Source organism: Botrytis sinoallii (assembly GCF_014898435.1).
Source record: "Botrytis sinoallii strain Bc 23 chromosome Unknown BSIN_009, whole genome shotgun sequence".
In the NCBI taxonomy this organism is placed as follows: Eukaryota; Fungi; Ascomycota; class Leotiomycetes; order Helotiales; family Sclerotiniaceae; genus Botrytis; species Botrytis sinoallii.
The window spans coordinates 2448597-2470175 of NW_024066036.1; the positions used below are offsets into that span (position 1 = coordinate 2448597).

At 42.4% G+C, this 21579-nt stretch overlaps 7 protein-coding genes across 7 annotated transcripts; 5 read left to right on the forward strand and 2 right to left on the reverse strand.

Moving 5' to 3' along the window:
• Positions 1-424: 424 nt before the first annotated feature.
• On the forward strand, positions 425-2758 carry EAF02_006220 (uncharacterized protein; the record flags this gene model as incomplete). The annotated part of the gene is made up of 3 exons (XM_038902268.1): positions 425-930; positions 1076-2182; positions 2233-2758. The coding sequence occupies 3 exons, from the start codon at positions 425-427 to the stop codon at positions 2756-2758; spliced, it is 2139 nt and encodes a 712-aa protein (XP_038758485.1).
• Positions 2759-6147: 3389 nt separating this feature from the next.
• EAF02_006221 (uncharacterized protein) lies at positions 6148-7768 on the reverse strand (the record flags this gene model as incomplete). Its single annotated transcript, XM_038902269.1, has 5 exons — positions 6148-6281; positions 6445-6837; positions 6906-7076; positions 7380-7562; positions 7645-7768. The coding sequence occupies 5 exons, from the start codon at positions 7766-7768 to the stop codon at positions 6148-6150; spliced, it is 1005 nt and encodes a 334-aa protein (XP_038758486.1).
• An 886-nt stretch (positions 7769-8654) lies between these two features.
• Positions 8655-9278, reverse strand: EAF02_006222 (uncharacterized protein; the record flags this gene model as incomplete). The annotated part of the gene is made up of 2 exons (XM_038902270.1): positions 8655-8761; positions 8831-9278. 2 exons carry the CDS (start codon positions 9276-9278, stop codon positions 8655-8657), a joined length of 555 nt encoding a protein of 184 aa, XP_038758487.1.
• A 1709-nt stretch (positions 9279-10987) lies between these two features.
• EAF02_006223 (uncharacterized protein) lies at positions 10988-11305 on the forward strand (the record flags this gene model as incomplete). Its single annotated transcript, XM_038902271.1, has 1 exon — positions 10988-11305. The coding sequence occupies one exon, from the start codon at positions 10988-10990 to the stop codon at positions 11303-11305; it is 318 nt and encodes a 105-aa protein (XP_038758488.1).
• A 4054-nt stretch (positions 11306-15359) lies between these two features.
• EAF02_006224 (uncharacterized protein) lies at positions 15360-15952 on the forward strand (the record flags this gene model as incomplete). The annotated part of the gene is made up of 2 exons (XM_038902272.1): positions 15360-15507; positions 15558-15952. The coding sequence occupies 2 exons, from the start codon at positions 15360-15362 to the stop codon at positions 15950-15952; spliced, it is 543 nt and encodes a 180-aa protein (XP_038758489.1).
• Positions 15953-16715: 763 nt separating this feature from the next.
• Positions 16716-17607, forward strand: EAF02_006225 (uncharacterized protein; the record flags this gene model as incomplete). Its single annotated transcript, XM_038902273.1, has 4 exons — positions 16716-17181; positions 17246-17363; positions 17439-17494; positions 17549-17607. The coding sequence occupies 4 exons, from the start codon at positions 16716-16718 to the stop codon at positions 17605-17607; spliced, it is 699 nt and encodes a 232-aa protein (XP_038758490.1).
• Positions 17608-19699: 2092 nt separating this feature from the next.
• On the forward strand, positions 19700-19957 carry EAF02_006226 (uncharacterized protein; the record flags this gene model as incomplete). Its single annotated transcript, XM_038902274.1, has 1 exon — positions 19700-19957. One exon carries the CDS (start codon positions 19700-19702, stop codon positions 19955-19957), a length of 258 nt encoding a protein of 85 aa, XP_038758491.1.
• Positions 19958-21579: the final 1622 nt, after the last annotated feature.

Here is a 21579-nt window from a genome sequence, read left to right on the forward strand (position 1 = left end):
TTTTTGTTAGTACATATTCAGCCCTTCCGCTAAAGATTGGCCGAAACATACCTCTCCGTACTTCTTTCATAACCACAGACGTTCGCCCCGTCATCCCATTTTATGAAGGGTTCGCAAAACAACGTCAACTTCGCGAACTCTTTGAGCGTACTCCAAGAGGCATTTGGTCCTATTGAAGAAAATACATGCCATTGGAACCGGATGTTGTGACCCGGAACCTCTTTTTTTGTAACTAATATACTCTTCGAAAAAAAAATATCCATGTTGCGATTTCCCTCCTTCTCCACTCTCAACCTTTCCCTCCCAAGCAAAACGGCACGTCCGACTTAGCGACTTCTAGACGAAGACGAGGTCAGCTCATGTTGTTAGGAGGACTACAACATACATCCACTTAATTTTCACAGCCTGTGGCTTAACTCACACAATGGATATTCCTATGCGTGGCCAAAAGCCGAGCTTCAGCACACCCTTACCAGAAATCCACGTACATGACTCTCACCACCCCGATCGATATCCCGACAGATACTCAGATCAACACAAATACCATTCTTCCAACTCTTCAAGGGCCGCGGCTGGACCAATGTCTATACCCAACGCGAGAGAGTCCCCCCCTCCTCCTTTACCACCACCTAAATACATTCCAGATACAGATAATGGAGGAGATCTTGGGTGGCAGTGGGCAAATCAAAATCGGGAACTCGATTGGGGAAGAAACGTTTCATCGGTTCCTGCCGGCTCGAGTCTGTATGGTGGGAGCTATAGTCGCAATAGCATATCAGATGAGCGACCAGACATTGGACGTCGAGGAAGCTCCAACGCCACCGTCACTGTCCATCCGTCGAAAGATGCGAGCAACCATGCAATTGCACTGCCAAAAGATGAAGGCTATTCAAGTCTTTCTGCTTCGAACGCAAGCATTGGGTCGACACAGTGAGTGCTATTATCTTAAAATTACGCCGGAGCCTCCGATTTCATGTCACCCCGCAAACAGGATCGCCAGTTCTCTTGTCAATGCGTTACTGAAGATTATGAAGTGTTTTCTTGTGCCTTCTTTTACTAATTCTTCGTTTCGCAGATCAAGAACCTCAATAGGCTTTCAAAGTTCTGTCCACGATACATATCAAACTAATGCTCAAGCATACGACAAATCATTATTACAAAAGCTGGGTAGCAGAGGAGATAATTTCACACCATCAAGACCATTCGCGAAGTCTCCGTTCAGCTCATCTGTAAACGATGCATCACCGACCTCTAGAATAGCGCGGGAACATGGTCATCCTACACTCAAGCCACTCTCTCTGCCAATCCATACACACAAACCGGCGCTTGCAGAGAGTCCCATAAATCGATGGGCAGATTCGCCTTTATCTTCTGGCATCTCACCAGGCAATCCATATCCCAGACTTAGCAATTTGAACACATTTGAGTTCAGGTCACCGACCGATATAATAGACAATGAAAGGTCACCACACCCTTACAACATGAGGTCGGGGAGCATAGCCGACGATGCATCAAGTATCGCCAGCCAATCTAGGGATAGCTTCCAGATGCCTTCTCCAGAATACGAAGAAGGCTTCCATATGGAAGAAACGGGACTGAGACGACTACAGATAGAAGAAGAGTATCATGGTCGGAGTGAAGGATACTCTCCCTGCTCTACAGCCGGGCAAAAACGACGTGCATCTTCTCCTCCCAGGGACGACAGTCTACATCTACTACGCACGGTAGGCAGTGCAAGCGATCTTGCACGACGTCGCGAATCTGGCTCACGCTCAACACCAAGTCCGCGCTTTCATTCGAGCTCTACGTCTATATCATCTACCACTTCTTTACCTAGGAACTCATTCTCATCCACATTATCAGTGACTGCTAGTAGCGCGACCAGCATGGGCTCGTATAGTAGGCTGTCTCATGGAGGCCTCTCACCTGGACCCATGGATATCAACACCGACATGTCATATAATGGTTCAATGTCGCTAAATCCCAGCCCAAGAGGTTCAATTTCGGCTAGAACAACCCATCATCGAGCTTTATCTGAAAGTCGACCTCTAACTAATGCGCGAAAAATGCCAGAGGCATTAGGACACGTGAAACACAATAGTGCTCCTAGTAGACAAGGCGGTTTCATTTGTGAATGCTGTCCCAAAAAACCTAAGAAATTTGACACCCAGGAAGATCTCAAGTTAGTGTCACTCAAAATCTAACTGTTTGTTGATACTAACCATAATTTAGCACGCATGAACAAGAAAAGCAGTATGAATGCCTATACTGTCGAAATCGTTTCAAGAATAAAAATGAGGCCGAAAGGCATCAGAATTCTTTGCACCTCCGTCGTTACTCTTGGTCATGTGCTGCTCTCCTAGATTGGGCGCATGCTTTCCATCCTTCTCCTTCACGGCCCAACGATGCGGATACTTGTGGATACTGTGGCGAAGATTTCCCAAGGACTGGAGTTGCGAATCACGAGGGATCTCCGATGCCTGTGGCGACTGGTGAGGATTGGGACCTCAGGGGTGCCCATTTACAAGACATGCACAAGTTTGGAGAATGTAACCATGCCAAGAAATTTTTCCGCGCGGATCATTTCCGTCAACATCTTAAACATAGTCATGCTGGTACAAGTGGAAAATGGACGAATATGCTTGAGAACGCTTGTATGATAGACGAGCCACCTCCAGAGCCACTCAGAGGGCCCGAAAGAGTCAGTCCTGGTGGAGTGAGAGTAGGCAGGATCACCGAAGAAGACGAAGTGCTATAAAATAAAACGGCTTTCAAATCAATGGCCAGTGGAAGTCAGTTTGACATGCCAAATAAATACAATTCATTGAGGGTCTTTCATAAAAACAGTTCATATTCAGATTTGGACTTTCTGACAATGGAAATTCCGAACGACCAAAACAATCATCATGACTTGGGGAGGTAACTTAGGGTCATCCATCTATACTAAGGAGTTAATTTTGGTGCATTGCTTACAGTGCGTTACATATCTTTTTCTTGCATGATAGGGACGCTCATACATCTGGATCTGTTTGGCGTTTTGGTTGTTTAAACTTTTTCTTTCCAATTTGAGAGTTAGTGTCAACCCTCTATAATCAACGAGTATTCAAGAAACAGACTTGTCAGACTTGGTTCCCGTTATCTTCGGGTTGATGACTCGGGCGCAAACGGGACACGAAGAGCAAGTGAAATAGGTTTTCACTTGGGCTCTGTCATCCATGTCAGTTCAGTACGTGGAGAAGCCTTTCATGTTGGGTCTGCTATCTATGAGGGAGAGATGACTGCCGAGGCGCGAGAGAGGCAAGAAAAGGGAAAGACGATGGGCATCTAATAGGCAAGAATTTGGCCGTGTTGTACTTACGTATGAAATAGGGCAAATACAAAAGCAAGTATGTAACTATTGGCATAAGAAAATAAAAGTTTACACCTTTGAATACTTGATTTCTTGAGTTTTCGGATTGTGAGACTGTGAAATATTGATCTTAGTGTCGTTTTACATTTCCAGTAATGCAATTAGAGAAGGCAAAAGGGTGCTATGATACATCGAATGTATAGTTCCTACATTTATGTCCAATCAAGCCTATCTTATAATCACGCATGTACTACAGGAATTAATCCTGTTTGACCCAGCCATTATTTACAGAGCTAAGCAATAACGCAATCAAAGCAGGAACACAACAGGATGGGCTGAACTTCAGGAAACTCTCAAGGGTAATGAAGGCTCGGGGGCGCGTTAATGGTAGGATGGAAGCTCGAAGGAACTGGAGAATGACAACAAAGCGTGATCCTAAGTACACGTATCATTTTTAATTATTTTGGCTTCGAACCTCGTCTACATATGAGGGATAAGGCGTTGATGATTTCTACAAGCTTGCAAGGCAAGGCTTGATCTATCTAGTGTTGAGAGCTCGTAAATTTTCTTCTCTCTGATCTATCATCTTTGAAATGGAACTTTTATTACTGGGCTGCCAAAGTTAGAGGAAACATCAGGCTGTCGATTCTAGCCTCATTTGATGAGGTAGAAGAAGCAATCATAGGAGCCAGAATAGATATTCACCTTCGTTGCGCCATTTTCTTCTTAGTCACAATCGAATAATACACCGAGGGCCGAGGGGAATTGGTACGATAAATAAGATTGGAAGTTATTGAATATGAACTTTTTGACTGATCGGAGATAGCTTTGAAGATTGCCGTATCCAGGATTCACCAGATGAAGATCTTGATTGCGTAGTATTAGGGCAGTGTTAGATCAAATTACAAGTGCAGTCCATTAGTTTCAACGTTTGGAACTAGTAAGTAGATCGAGTAAAAGTCTCCGATATGCAAGTCATAGATTGCGTGAAGGTTTCGCTGGTTCACATGTTGCATACAATCTGACATCTTCATCGTTAGCGTAAGTGATAAATATATATATATACCTATGCTCACAACGGTATAAGACTCACTTTGTATCAATCAAGCAAAACTGAATAGTGAATTTTGAACGGTCAATGGGTGGTATAAACTGTTGTTTCATGAGGTGAAAATTTTCATCTCCTAACGAAGTGAGAAAGTCTTTGTCTTTCTAAAGTTTAAAATTATGTTGAGCTTGAACCTTGTCCATTCGTACGATTCACTAGACAATCCGAAAGCTGATGCGGTCTGCTGACTGGTTTTGGTTCATTGATTGGCGTAGTAAATCTTTTGGCAGCCGTCATATTCACTTTGGTTGATTTCCTAGCGTGGTGATCTGTTTGACAGATTTCAGTCCTTTTGCCTATATATAGACCGCCTTCCCTCCATCCTTTTCGACTTTTTTTCTCTTTCTTCCTTGTAGGGCGATTGTGAATTCAACCTGCCATCCTTGGTTTCCGCGTTTTAGCCGTTCAAACATTTTGTTCCTTTCATTGTATCATTACCTTTTGATTTCAGCGCCTTGGTCATTCAAGCCTTCTCTTGTTTTTATTGGATCACCGCGTTATGATTCGGTGACCTGTCCGCGCGCCATTTTCGCTTGATGAGTAGGATCTTCTGCCTTGATCCGTGTCTTAAGTTCAAGTATTCTTACCCCTTCATTAGACCAAGGCTATCAACTCCGGATCATTTCCTGCTATTCTGATTGATCTCCTTTCGGGGAGATCAAAATGACGGACGGCGGTATTTGGTTGGGGCTGTTTAGTCTTGGTTGATGATCGGTTAAGGATCATTTGAACCGCTGAGCCGGAGCTCGAGGGGATTATTTGAAAAGGAGCAGGATGGGTAGCGTGAGGATATGGGCTGTTGTCAAACGAGGGGTTTCAATAGAATGAGCAGGATGCTTGCGCGGCTAAGGCGGGGGGGGTCAAGAGGGATGATGCATTGAATCGACCAAGATGTTTCAACGGCTATGGCGGGGAATCAAGCGGCCTGGTTGAAAAGACAGTCGTCTAGGAAAAGGCTGCAGTTCTTCACTCTGCCGTTGCTGTCTTTTGACTCCGCTTCCTTCGGGGAGCGAGGAATGATAATGAACAGCATCGGGGGGTGAAAATCTGGCAGCCTTGACCCGTAACCCTGGCCCAAGCCAGTATCCCTGTACCTTTTGTGGCTGTCTTTTGACTTTGCTCCCTTCGGGGGGCGAGGGATGATAAAGAACAGAAACAAAAGGTAAAGGGATGCTGGCTTGGGTCAGAGTTGCGTTAGGTTGATTTCATCGTTCCTCTGGTTGGAATTTGCCAACTTCCAATCTTCCGGTTTCCTTCGGGGGATCGGGGTGAGGGAGTTACATTGGATAGCCTGGGGATTGATGAAGTCGACCCGTAACTTGGGCCAAGTCCATCGCTGTCTGACATTCTCTATGGTCTTCTAATCTGGTCATTCTCTCCGGGGAATGATTGGTGCAGGAGTCGCTAGAGGGTCGTTAGAAAGCGGTGGGCTTGGCCCGAGTTGCGTTAGGTTGATTTACTGATAATAGGTTTCAAAGATCTAGGTCCCAAAGGGAATGCAACGTTCGATTTACATTGGCTAACAAGCTTTTGTGTTCAGATTTTTTACAGTGTAGCAATTTCCACAACTATTAACCAGTATCCAACTCAATATGTCATATTTACAGTCCTTAGATCTCTTTCAACCTCTCTGGCCTCCTGTCCCTGTCGCATATGTCTTTTCCGCCCTTTCCAATTTCTCAATCATCATCTAAAAGATGGCCATTGCATTTGGGGGTGAAGAAACCCCTCCTGGCATATTCAATGGCATCGATGTTAGGAAGAAGGAATATCTATTTAGTTCGCGACAGGTACGAGACAAGGCCTCAAGATCGAATATTTCACCTATGTGAGTGATCAGTTAGAAGGCATGATTGTTAAACTGGAAGAATTTCGAGTTGCGCGCCAGCTATCTATGTGACATACGAAGCCAGGCGCATGAAAGCGAATGAAAATTGGATAAAAATCAAGTTCAAAGAGAACTCAAAAATCCAGGTAAAAGACTTACCAATTGGCATTCCCCATCCTCCGAGCAAATACTCATGACAGCTAAGCTCTCCCTGTGTAGGATATACCTCCCAGCTTATAGCATCGCCTGCCACAGCTGATATTCCACTATCCCATAACCACTCCAATAACTCGAAGCTAGGTTCGACACCAGCATGTTCGGGGGTACTTTGGGATGCATATTCTTGTTTTTGAGGTTCGGTGAAGCTATCCCATTCCGGAATTAGACCCATGCGGATAAAGAGAATATCACCATGTTGAGGGGTTATATTTTGATCGGCGAGAATCGCGACGAGCGTTTCGAACGGGATATTGTGAAGAGAAAAGTTGGTGTACTTGATGGGTGGAGATTGTTGGGCGCACCAGTGAGCGTAGTCGATTAAAATACCACGGCCTGGATGTGATTGTGAGCGTTATGAAGATGCGAGATGAAACGGTGAAGTAGGAACTGTGAAGACAAACCGGCAATTCCTTCAGGTGCCCAGTGTTGGAGCCCGATACGGTGACTCGATGTATCCATAATTTCATCCTTCGTAGTGCCGCCATAGAACACTCGGTCCTGTGATGTAGAGGGATCGGAAGTATTTCGTGGCTGGGAGTAGTGACGAAAGCCATCCCATTGACTGCTTTGTTCTTGTGTTATAGGTCAGCCAATGCTTGTATGATATTCAAAATATGTAAAATCCTAAAATCGATTGAAAGCTGTAGTGTTATATGTCTTGTGGAGATGTGACTTGATTTTGTCATGATTTCAACCGGCAGAACTCGAGGTAAATATACTAGGTAGCAACAAATCGTGGGTTTAACCTGCCTCTTTCAGATAGATGCTTGCCCATCATCTAATTGAGAATCTCAGAGCAAGAAATCTCCGATTGATAGATTCTTAAAGACATGCTAACGACATCCAAACTAACAAGAGGCATTGCAATGACCTACGGGGATTCATATGATAGACATCATCAAAACAAGCTCCATATCCACTCCCGCCTGGTCCATTCAGTGGAATAATCTTATGTCCACATTTCTGTCGTCCAAATTGGGAATACTCCAATTTTGTCATGTCCCATCCGAGACCTACTCTCTTACCCGTCTTGATCTCTGAAGTTGCCGCCGAAGAGACTATTTCGGGTGTGAGAAGGGATAGGCGACTTATGAGGGTTGTCAGGTTATATATGGTCCAGAAAGGTGAAGAGATTCTTACCTATCCCTTCAAGAGCAGATCCAGGCTCCCCTATCCATACTCTTTTGGAGTTTGGTAATTTTGAGAAAGGGGTATCGTAGATTGAGGGGTCGTAACGCGGGGTAGTAGAATCCTTCTCGGTCATGGTAGGAATATCAGTAACCAATATCGCGTTTCTAGGAGTTTCTATCACTGAAAAAGGCCCTAGACCTTATCGTGAAGTTAAAAAAGAATCATACAATCTAAAACACAAAAGTTTCTCCAGCTGCTAAATATATATATTGAATCTCTGGAGAACATCACGTGTAACATCCCCCACCCGTCCTACCTTCGGTAACTCGGTATAGTGATGTCCGCCAATCATCGTCCAAGTACGTGTTTGGGGTTTCATGCTTATCACAACGTCCGAAAAGTATGAGGAGCACCCAGTGGCAGATATAAAATCCTTCGGCTATGGCATGCGCTATAGTTCGAGTGAGAGGGTTATGGTACTTACTTGGGCATCAGTATAGAATGTTTTGCTTTGCCAATAAGGTTATTCATCGGGATCAAGTTCTTCCGAACTCCTTGATCTTTCTCTTGGTGTCACTTGGACATATTGAATAGCTGTTATGGAGCGAGTAATTCGCGAGAGGTGTGATATAGGTCATGGGCTCGCAGTCTATAGAGCACGGGTGTGCTCATATTTATGTTCTTGAAGTATTTAGCAAGAAGAATTCAGTCGTGGACGAGTTGTGCGAGGGTCTAATAATGGGGGATCTTGAAACCTTATGTGCAGGATCAGCTAGTGCTGTGAATTAAAGATTGGACACCAGTAGGCGCTAGTTCAAGAATGAATATTGACTTCTGATACTTTTAATATGATTGACTTGGACGTCAAGTCTGATGAAAGCTACAATAAAATTATATCTGCAACTATCTTCGTGGTATCAAGGTCTGTTCGAAGTACCTTTAGTATCATGCCAGCATATTCAGCCCCGACATCCACACTTTGATACTCCCACCAATTTAGAGTTTCATTATTCTCCGATCTAATCTCGCCCCAGCCTATAGTGCCCTAGATGCAGACCCAATTTTGCAAATTCTGCAATTTTTTCTGGTGTGTATTTTGGCTCTTTGGGTCCAACTTTTGTTGATTCTAATCATATTAGTGAGGTTCAAACGTATCAGCCAGGTTTTCCGGCCATATAAGAATTTTAGCGCATACCTTCAATGCGATCCAGGCCGGAGTCTCCCGAACTCTGATAAAAGTTGGATGGCAGATTTGAATTCTTCTTGCAGCGGTCATTGTTCTCTTTGTGCAAATTATCTTGCTGCCAGGATATTCCGCCCTTGATGATACCTACTATCTTCTCATTCGGAGCTTCCTGCTTCTTTGAGACCTTTGAAAGCTGTAGTTTTTGCTCTAAGATCTCAAGAGTGCGCACAAGCTCATCCTTGGCCTGCTTTAGAGACGCCATGTTTCTGGCTTGTTCGGCCTCGGTTGCCCTGTCGAAGCTCTCAATGTACTGATCGCATCTCCTTGATAGCAAAGAGAAGATATCAATGCCTTCTATTGTATCTGTCTCTGATGCTTTGCCGCTGGCATTTCTGGATCTAGCCTCGATGTTGAAGGCAAGCTCGGTATTTTTAGTTAATTTGATTGAGCCTTGCATAGGATTCGGAACGGGTATCATCTTGATGGCGATAAAAGAAGAATTGAGAATGAGCGGGTCTAGTAAGGTGATATCTCAGACAGTATTTCTTTACTTTCGGGATCTGAAAGCTTCGGTGGAGCTGGTGGTGCTTTTTGAATCTCTACCATTCGAAGAATTGAGGACATCTTACAACAGAATTGCGATGAAAGATGAATGACTTTAACATAAGGGGGGCCTAGAAACTCTGTACATTTCCTTTCGATACGGCATGATTCTCGTCGATACCTGAATAATGTCAATGGAGGTCAGACGCAGCAAATCCTTGAGTGAATGGAAATGGCTGTTATTCGTGATTGACACGGAAGATACTATCTCCGAATGAACGTACTTCTAAATTGTGTCCTTTGAATCACTTAGGCACATTAGCCTAAGTGATCAAAAGTCACGTTGGTATTGTTTTATGCACCTTGTCCATCGCCTGCAACCATTACTACCCTTGAACAAAATAAACTAGGAAGGAAAGATACACGAGACAAGATTCAAGATGTTGAGAGACCCGAAAAATTTGCCCCTGCCTTCCTGTCTTCATGTTTGCAAGTAGGCATTGAAATCTCCTTATACTTTGCTGACTCGAAGAAGATTCTATTTTTCCTCCACCGTTGCCTCAGCCTCGCTTGAGAGAAGGTAATGTAGACATCATATTATCTCAATCACCTGAGTTTCAAGATTCTTTCCAAGAGAAATCGGCCAATCAAGGTGTAAAGCTTTCGATAGATGAATATTAACATTGAAGTTCTTGCGAGTGCAAATCTTAATCCGTCTCTTAGAATCTTGATATTTCTTCATGTCGATAATCCTACTACATTTGTCAATAATTTGTTCTAACAATGTCTTTTATCTCTCTAAAGATTTCTTGTATACTCGGTATTCTTTCGCAGATTCGAGGTTGCTTTTAACTTCATCTTTTTCTTTCCACATGATCAGTGAGCAGGTACAGTACTCCCAGCTTGTTTAATACTTTTACCAACATGTATCTCGGTTCAGTCTCTTAGGATAACAAGCTCTTGAGGAGTCTTAGTGATAAGATCGCTACCGTTCTTCATGGAAGCTTTAAGTTTCCAGGATAAGTCAGTGGCAGAACCCTACTTCTTGTACTTTGCGGATACTTGGGCGGATGACATATTTTCTGCAAGATATGTAGAAGTGTTGCTTGAAGGGAAGAGTTCGCAACACGCTTTAAGTAGTAAGATCTCCAGGTTGGTTGTGCAATTTCTCGGTTTTTCTAAGGTCTCCTTCTGCTACTAATGGCCATATCCATGATACATGAATGATGATCATGTCATCCTCTGGGAAGGAAGATGACTCGAAATGGTAGTCTCATCTGGGATATTCACTTTCTAAGCAGATTCAATCTGGTATTCGTGATGTCAGAAGCTTTTTGTTTACTCCGTAGCACATCATGAATGACTTCATTTTATTTCATGGCATCACTACAACTCATCTGGAAGCAAGTGAGAAATACTGATCATAGTTCTGCTTTTCCTGATGAATAATAGCAACCGCTTAAGCTAGATAACTCAAAAGAAATTACTCCATTCCATTCACGAAGTCCTCCTGGCCGAAAAGACCGAATTCTAATTTTCGCACAAACACAAACATACACACAAACACTTACAGAGTCGATCCCTCCTATCAAAATATCGCGATATCGCACTTTATTCTTCATGATGTCTACTCACTCGTCTATTCCTACCATTACCATTAACGGCGAAGATCTATCACAGACCTATGAGGCATCTTCGATTGCAAACGACACAAGCAGCCAAGAAGCTATCAAGGATGGACTTTACTCATGTCCCAACACGCTACAGGGTAACGCCCCGGTTGTGGCACCTACAGAGAAGCGCTGTGATGTTCTGAGAAAAGTCATAAGAGGCACATCAAAGGTAATCAAAGCCTTCACCAGTACGTATAATCTCCTCCACAAGATCTGGGATCAAAGAATAGGTACTGATCTGCCTTTCAAAACTCTTGCAGGAGTTTAAGAATCATATCGCAGTGGTGCCAGCAAAGTCAGCAGAACGAGAGGAGAGCATAGTATTGGCATCTTAGTGTGATGCCCTTATACTATTATCCGAATCGTGAAAAATATGAAGATGTGGCAGCTCAGTCCTAGTTGGGTGTTGACGTATGAGGGTGTACAGGCAGGGATTCAATCTTGTCGCTCATTGGACATGAGGAAACGATTTTTTTCACAGCCTGATGAGATGTAAATGGTGCCTTCAACTTGGAGAGGAGACAATATGGATCAGCAAGGTCTTATGACTAGTATAATAGCAGTTTCTGACTACCCATGACTGTTCAATTTTATCGTACAATTCATCATCCATGTACCGTTTTATGATTCTCTGAAACGTGTAATGGTCCCCAACTTCTCCAGATTTGCATCTTCATGTTGGATATTGATTTTTCTCGCACGTCGAAACATAATCCAACAATCTCAAAGAACTTCTGCCACTTCGTACTTACATAACAACCCAAGTCGTTCGACCCAAGCCGTCCACCACGGCAAAGCTTTCTCAGAACTTTTCACGTCTCATCAGCACTATTATTCCTGCTTCATACTACACCAGATTCAACAGATGTAGATTCAACGCGCAGTCATCTCATACTTTCTGGCTGGGGAGCCTAGTACACCTGCTTTGTTGAATAACATAGTCCAAGATGCTTCTCAAGCAAGTATTGCTCGGCAAAGTCAGCTCTTTTCTGGGTATTGGTATGATAATTTAGTTGACAAATGGAGAGACTGGAATTGGCAGTGAGGTTAGCAAGTCATCTAGGGTTTAGACAAGAAGGCACTGCTTGATACCCTCTCCGTGTGAGTTCTGGAATTGAATAGTGCACGTTAGCTGAGAAGATAGGTGCAGTGGGCGCGGTCTTTGTGAGCTGGGATATATCTAGTTGGAGGAGTGGTAATCGATCTTGGGCAAAATTATGCATGGCTTTGATAGTTTTTAAACACACAGATGAAACTAAATCCAAATCTCACTAAGTAGAATCTTTTGTCACAGTGAGTGCATCTTATTGTACCTCTGTATTGTCACTCAGTAGAAGGCTTGACTGGATTCTAGCGTTTCGCGATGAACAGTCATGACTCAGCCAATTTAGAGTCATAAATGATTCTTGAGAGCATCATACCATGACTGAAAGTAAAATGAATCCTCCACAATTTCCTTTACCTTTTTCACAAAACCCTTTGCTTTCTCCCTGCCCTCTCCTGTTCTACGACAAGATACAAAGAATCCAAGCACCGAACGTCACAACTTGCACAACTTGCACAACTTGCACAAATTGAGATAACTTCCCGATTCAAGTCAACATAGTCGAACCAAGCACGGCCAGTTGTTACCAAGTATGATATGCCCTTAGTTATGATAGAGGTTGTCGCTAATACATAAAAAAGATCCAGATAACCATTTACATATCTTCACCTCGTCGAATATTGAAGCTCAATACACACTTGAAACAATTTTCTCCCCGAGTGTTCTTGGTAAGATTTGCTCTTTGAGATTTTTTTTAGCTTATCTAATTGTTAATCCAGAACAACTTCGAAATGAAGACAAATCAGACCATCAGGACCTCTAAGGCAAAGGCATCGGATGAGACATCCGAAGGCATTAAGAGCGAGATAAAAAGGTTGGGGATGATTGCATTGAACCTCGAGAAGAGGAACAACGATAAGGAGTCGACACTTTTACAAATCAAAAAAGACAATGATGAAACAAAAGTCGAAATCTCAGAAAAACAGGCTGAAATTTCGGCTTTGCAGAAAGCAAAGACCAATGGATGGGTTGAAGAAAAGTCTAATTAGGACAAAACAATGATATGGTAAGCTCATACCAGCGATATAAGTCCATTTACTAACCACAAGTGAGGAGATCCGACAACGTCATTCCGTAGATACTATCACGGGTACTGGATGCTTGGGATGGGAGGGTTGACTCGTAACACAGAAAGAACTGCCTGACTTTTGGATATTTATTCTGCAATACCTAGTGTAATAGAAATTAAATCCACCATGTAAAATGAGATCCCATTGTGCAATCTTACGGCGCAACAGTGATATGGTCTTTCAATGCTTTCTCGGGCATCCAACATCAACTGCTTGGATTCTAATTTACATTGAGTGAACCTATCACTGGCTCACTATCCAAAGTCCAAAGTCCAAAGCTAAATTTGTATTCCAATACCACTCAAAAACTCAAATCTCCGGTTCCTGTACTGACAAGATTGTCACCCATGAGGGGCAAATTTCGATTCAAACAAGACTGATGCAACATTATAAGTCAATTTACGGATTAGACAGGTTACTAAGATGAAGCCGTTCAATATACTATACCCAATATGGTGCGTAGGTAAGGCTTGAATTGGGGTGGAGTTCCTTATGATGAAGCGAGCTGGTAGCTATCCAGTTTGACCACTGATGAATGAATCGCTCAAGTCCATCAGTATAACTTACTTGAACTCTGACAATTTCCTGAGTTCACAGGACAGTGCTACATTATATGTTAATTGTCGCTATGCGAAGAAACAAAATTGCTCAAAAAGGTCTAAAAAGTCATACGAAGAGGCAGATAAAGAAAATCGTACCAGGCCTCCTGAATACGGCCCAAACAAACGATGAGTATATAGCAGCTTTTGAAGTAGACAGGAAGTTTGATTGAACTTTGGATTCTTCACAGGAAGACACATACTCTCGAAATTTCAAAGTTTTTTTGGCCAAGAAACATCGGGTTCTGATGAGGTCCATGGTGAGAATTGATGGCTTTGGTCCAAAAGCGACGGTATGGCAACTACTGCGGAAGATGGATGAGGCCTTGAATAATTATAAAGCGCTCATGTGGTTCTATAACTACTAGGTACTATTTGATAATGAAGCATCATTTTGAGCAAAGAAATTCCGAAGCAAAAGAGTCGACAGAGCAGCTAAACCTTCAAAAGGAGAACTCGGGTTCTATCAATCTGCAACCAATTATCAGCTCTGATAATGCTCAAAACAATAACTTTGATTCTTCAAGTTAACCGACAGATATCACTCTTGAAGAAAAATTTTACGCAAGAAATTGCACTGGACGATATGTTTCGGGGGTGGCGGGCTATAGTTGACCAAACTCATGAGCTGCTACATTTTGCACAGCTTCGGTTTAACCTTGATAACCACTATATTAAAACATATACCCAGCATCCATTTTGCCCTAATTTCTTTGGCATTGAACAAACTTATACGCACCCAGATTCTTTACGAAGTCATGTGCGAGGTCTGTAAGTTGATTGAGATCTTGTGGTGTACACCCAGAGTCATTCGTACCTTCCATTTTTGTACTTTTGAACTCTCAATCTTTATTTTGATGTCGACCTTCCCTCCCAACACTTTTCACAACCCCATCAACTCATTCATCTAGATGCTCATCAAAAAAACCTTTCTGGCAATTTATTCGGGTTACTTTACTTCGTTTTCTGGTGCCCTTTCCTGTCACCATTGTCACGCTCGCACAAACTTTGACAACTAAAGCATTCGAAGAAATCCCACAAACTTAAGCAAGTGAGTGGAATTTCGAGATCAGCAGCGAGTAATTGAACTCTGACACTTTGAAACCGCAACTGGGATACATTTACAAAAATTAGGGCTAAACAATTCGAATAATAGCACAAACTCAGGCGTTCAAGGAGTTCATAGACCGGCAGCGGATAGTCCTGATACATTTCTACACGCTCTTCTTCTCTCAATCACCATTATAAAACGTTTCGAAAGCAATCACTTCATTCTGAGATAACTCTCGGAGCCCTGGGACTTGGAGATCCTAGAATTTACGCAGCGAATCATCCTTAAACGATTTTATACTAGTATCCTATTTGCAGCCACAGTTCTCCATTTGGCACAAGCACCGAAACTCAAAGCATTCAAAGAATAGCAGAAGCGTGGGCCCTCGGAGACCTCGAAGACCTCGAAGATAGGCGGCGGACAATCCTCAAACAATTCTATACTTGAGTCTCCTCTTCGACCAGATTGGCTTGATTCAACTACTTCTCAATCGCACAATGTCGAGCATCGAAAAACAAATCAACGATGAACGCCGCGTCACACATCTGCTGTGTGCAGCAATCGATTCGCAACTGGAACTCGAGAAAGCCACGGAAAAATTGATTAAAAATGTGTATAAAGATTTGAAAAGAATGGAAGCTGCTGGTTGCTCAAGTGAAGATTGGATCACAATGTTGACACGGCACAGCAATTAGTTGATACTTTGGGAATGTTGACTGTTGATGAGAGTCGCATATCCATGATTGAGAAGAGAAAGGTGATTGTCGAAGCCGAGAAAGAATTCATGAATGGAAGACAGCCGGAGGAAGATATTGAAGAGTACCTCGAAGTATTATTGAAGGAGATACATCCCAATTTGGATCAGATTAGGGCTGCGGCTAGATTAGAGGAAGAGGAACTACACGATTTGTTTGGGTTGTCAAAGCAAACCGCCAAACTTCATAAGCTTACGTTTGATGGAAAAATGAAAAAGACAACTGTTGAGGAAGGGGAAGATATGGTAAAGAGAAAAAATAAGAAGAATAAGAAGAGGGGCAAGAGAGGGTATGAGAGAAAGGAAGGAGCTTATGGTCTCTCGACGAACAATTGAGGGATCAACGAACCCTATCCTCTCATTTCATACTATGAAATTGAATAAGATTGATATTCCACATATTGAAAGAGGCGGATGATTTTGAGCTAATGCTTGAAAGGTTTCTCGATTACACCTACTTTGAATGGATGCTTGAGTAACTTTATGCTTTCGAGTTCTGCAAAGCTGCAGCTATATATTGGACTCATGTGTCATTCGCTGGAAAGTGTTAAGCTTATTTTCGTGTCAAGTCTATGATACTTATATACTGTGTACGAAGAATGTAGCGTCAATTGTGAGGAGAGTGGGAGTTTTAAGATCATAATTGGTAAGTTCTAGAAGAGCTATCATGACTTAGCATGGGTGTATTTGCTAGAGATGCTTTATCTGTACGGTGGTGCGAATTCTTTCCACACTACAATATTCTTGGTGACTTCGGAGGATGTTTATTTGCACAGGCGCTTGTACTCTATTCAAGTCTAGAAATTTGAGTCCAATTCAATTGCATTGCGTGTGATCAATTTCATTGTCAATATATATTTCCAGTGGTGTCAATGTTGAGCATCACTCACATTGTGGTGTTATTTTCATCAATTCACTAAAATCAAACCACTTTATGAGTCAACCGAGTATCCCTATTCATAGGGGCTCCTAATCAACTTAAACTCCTTGCTTTCCTTCTGCGTATGAACCGCGACAGCAAATACTTCGGTTTGTATCAATTTAATCGATTAAAGTACAGAACCTAAGATCAAGAAATCTTTCATCAACTTGATTTATTATGGAGCCGAATCACACGACATCTACCACCAATGCGCTATTTGTCGATCTCGGACTTCTCATGGACATCAATCATCAAATTGAAGCCCAAAGACCAGAAGAATGGTACAGAGATTATAGAATGCGCGTAGAACACATAGATAGCATGAGTCCGCCTATCACTAGCTCTGAGAAACAAACCGTGGCTACACTCGAGGGATCGGAAGACGATAGACTGTCTTCGGAGACACTGTCTGGTACGGAAGAGACAACAGAGATCATTCCAGAAACTCGAGCTGAAACTAAGAAGAGAAGGCGCCAGGAACTCCTCGATAATTATGATGCGGAATCGTACGAGCTGGCCGTGGATGGTCTTCTTGAGAGTCAGATTAGACACTACGCGGTGCTGCAGCGATATGGATTGGTTCCTACGCAAGCAAAAGAAGATACAAATAATAATGAGGATACTTGGAGTGAGAATAGTGAAGGTTTGAATTCATTCAAACTTGTGTTTTACTGGTCTTTCACTAACGCTTGGTCTCTAATCACTAGAATCAGACCCTGTGCCAAGACATGGTGATTCTCTTTCCAATCTACCCATTTCACAATTCTCGATTAAGAGCAAAATTCCTAAATTATTCCATGGCGAGAATAATGTGAGCGCAATTGGGTAAGTCGTTGCTGGCACTACAAGTCCATTCATACGAATGTTATAAGGAGATCTCGCTAATAATCATGTAGAAAGAGTGGGTCCTGGCGTCACAAAGAAAGGTCACGTTGCCAAGAAACGGGCAATTATCAGTAAGTAGTACACGGAGCATTCGAGAAGTTGCCAGTTGCTAATTAACTTTCAAGACAAGAAGGATATGATCGAGTTGATGTTTAAGGGAATGGAGCATTGTTCCGGAGCTTAGTTTGAGAAAAACATGCATGGAGGTCTAGATGGGGATTTAATGGGGGTTATTGCAACTTCGAAGGTACAAATCAGGATTTTGGAATTCGAAGGCAAAGCAACAATTGGCGTGAGAGTTGGCGGTATATTCTTAAGCGGGCGACTTTAATTTCATCAGTCACATCGCCAGGTATAATAACCGAGTTAGTAGTCATCATTACAAGAAGCAGGCTTCCTTTCCGGAGATATTTTTATTAGTCTAAAAAAGCATATCTTCATTCAACTACTATTGCTTTCATTGTAATCACGCACATTTGTCCGTGCTTCATAATCTTCGGGTGCACTTACATGAATACTGATATTTTAATGCGCTTGTTATCCAGGCTGCTTCTTTGAAACACTTCCTCCACAGTGGGCCAACACCTTGGTTTGATGGTGTCTCTGAATTTCTGGATGTGAAGATATGAACCAAGCAACAATGCTGAATTCCGTCGCACGGAGTTTCGACAACAAAGACAGATAGATCAGGAAGTTTCTAGCAGTAAGACCAGTTTCTGAAAATTTGGAAGCTCGATCCTCATCTGTCATTGAAACCTTTATTCGAAAGACATGTCTATCCAATTCTGGAGCATTCTTAGAAGGTGGCTTAAATGATTAGAGTCAATCAAAGAATGTTTTGTGACAATATATAGCGGGGCTCCAGTCACAACAATATTGCTGAAATATACATTCAATTTTCATTCGCATCATGCCCAAATCTTTGGAAGTAGATTTCCCCGAAACGATGAATCGTGAAGAGGGAAAAGCTGCAGAGGGAACCCGCAAAAATACATCCACAGCACCGCGAAACCCTTGTCTGCCTCGAAATACGATGCTTAGAAGCTCTTCTATCATTTCCAGTCCAGCTGCGCAGCCACAAACCTTTCATTCTGGAGTTATAGCAAAAGGTCGAACATCCAGATTTGTGGAAGAAGTTAGCAGCGATGAGGACTTACAGGGCTTGGTGAAGAGTATGGGGGCGGCCAAGACCTTCGATGAAATGCCACTGCCTCTTGGGAAAGTAAGGTCAGCAACTGCATGCGAGGAGCAGACTAAAGTGAGTGGTTTTCGTGAAGCAGATTCCAAAAGACACTACTGACACTTTCTCATAGGCTGAGGAAGCTGAATGCTGGTTCAGGAGATGTGGGCTGATGTAGATTGTCGAGTGGAGTACGGATGTTATCACGAAGTGTTGGTGGCAATGGGACTGCCGATGCCACCAGTTTCTGGCATATGTATTCCTTGGAACTTCAAATTTGGTGCTTTTTGCTTTCTTGTAGGCTTCTATAAGAATATGAGTACACCATTTTCTTGTAACGTTCCCAAATACCACGAACATAATGTGACTAGGGGAAAGTAGATTCTCTAAGAGGGACGACGACATGCCTTTGATATGTGTGAGAAATATCTAAAGTTCAAGGCTCTTTACCTGATAACCTGAATTTTGCTAACCCTCGGGAAATACTGGCAATCTCGGGTGTAGTTTTATGAGATAAATCAAGCCGTGACCGTCTTTAGATCTGTATTTACTACAATACCACCAGGCTAATGATTCTGTGTCAGGACTACAACCTCGAATAATACCTTTCCTGAATAACAAATTGACTGCAAATTTCTACAGTATCTAGTATTTTCTGACTTCTTTATACCACTCAAAGGGGATATTTTAATACATATCTACTTTGGCAATGCCAGAACACTGCTTCACACCTCCCAGCTCTCGCTATCACAAGGATGCTTTTAATAACTTTGAGTGAATGACTATCCCCGCAGGTCATTTGGTGGCTGAAAACTATATGAGAGTCATTTCCACTCTATCGTGAACAGCCCATCCAGTAATGAGATTCATTCACAGCATTAGCACATTGAACATCCATAAAGCTTGCCACATGTTTCTTAAACAGATAATTTCCTCACAAATAAACACAGAACCATATAATAACCTGCAAACTTCACAAACACAGGAACAATACATCCAGCAATACTACCTCAGATCAAGGTAAGTCTATGACTTAGTCAACGAAGCTAAATAGCCTGCTCACCATTCTCATAGTATTTCAAATCGAAATAACACCATGCCTGAAAAAGAATCCAAGACTTTGCCGAAGATGAACATCTCTTCGGCGTGGACTCTACTACAGAAAGTGTCGACACTCGTCAACAATCTTTCGAAATCCCAGGAAGAAGCCCAGTTATCCAGAAGTACAGACACGCAGACAATCGAGAATTTGAAGAATAAGGTCAAATTACTTGAAAACGAATTGAAGGAAGTCAATCAAGACTTTGAAAGACGGATCAGGCAGCTCGAGAGCGCGATTTATCGTTCGAAGTGACCGGCCCCACGTGCGGGTGGTCAAGACTGGAGTCTGAGCGGATCAACAACAACTTCAGATCGTTAGGAGCTTGCATACTTTGACAGTCGATTGGGAGATTTTGACAACAATCAAGATTGTGTTACTACCTAGGGGAATAGGTAATTGAGGACCAATGTACCATGATGGCGTGCTTGTGTAGGAATTGGTAACTCAACGTACGGGAAACCTTTGGTGAGCGTTGTATTTGGGAAGGATCGAGTGTACAGGACTACATAGAGGCAAACTCATTACGTTTCGTGGAAGGAATCCCATAACTTGGCTGCAGCCTAGATTATTCGAATTTGGTCAAGGACGAATTGTCATTTCGTGGAAGTCCCGGCGACCTGAAACCATGAGTTAGTGGGACAATTGCAATATACATTTTCCAATCAAACAACGTAAATTTTCGAGCATTTATCATCTTCCAGCCTCCAATTTCACTTATCATGACTTACCAAGTGACTGTGTATATTCAGAATTTCGTGCCAGGGTTAACAAACAGAGTAGTCGGCCAACTAGCCAGTCAGCAGCACCGACTTCCAGCTGTTGAACGAAGCCAGCAAGCTAGAAAATTATCTACAAGCACAGTAGCTTTTTCGCTGATAGCTATATACTCAACAAGGCCAATTGCAGACTTTGTGACGTTACTCTGAATTTTGGTTGTCTGAACAACTTTTGGACGGCTTTAAGATTAAACAAGATATATTTTGTGGATTATGTTTTGGAAGAATGAATTGTTGATATTGAATTTACAATTGCATACAAGAATTAAGTTCAAAGAAGTTTGGAAATGAGAATAAAAGGTACATAACTTTTCTGATCTTCCCGTCACCAAGACCACTGTGTATGTACAAGCCGATCAGAAACTGCTCAGTGATGCTGTTCAAAGTTCATTGCCCACAGCGAGTGAATTTCCTCTGCCCATAAATTGTCAAGGTGTATGATTCCACAAATTGTAGTATTTAATTACACAGAATAGCGGGCATTCATGGTAATCTGCCATAAGAGAGGTACAAATTCTCTTTGAGCACCCAAACTTAAGCAAGTAACACCAACCACCATATCAAGCTCCAATTCCCACAGTCGAACTGGAATTAAGCAATCACACCACCAAGCATAGTGCCACGAGCATCTTACCAATTTACCAACCACCAACTCCTTTCTATTTCATTCTTCGATTCAAGAATCACCATCATGCCTGAGAAGGGACGTTTTGCAAATGCCACAGATGAACAATTAAAAGATCTCAAGTGGTTGAGGGCCCATTTCAAAGAACTTCAACAAGCACAGGAAAGACTTGATATTGCAGAGAAACCCATCCTTGAACTACAGACGTCGGTCAAAGAGCTTTCTGAAAGCGTCAACAAGCTTAAGTCATAGATATAACTATTCTTTGTAAGTGTTTCTCCCATAAAAGCCAAATCAAGATGCTCTAAATTCTCACAGACGCCGCAGGCTAATCGATGGTAAAGACTGAAGGTAGTCCATTAAACAGCATCACAAGCTTGGGGTTGTGGAACATATGTCTTGGAAAAAATAGGCTGGTTGAGTCGGGTTACTAAATTGAAGACCGAATTACTTAGGGTTATTCTTGTAATGGG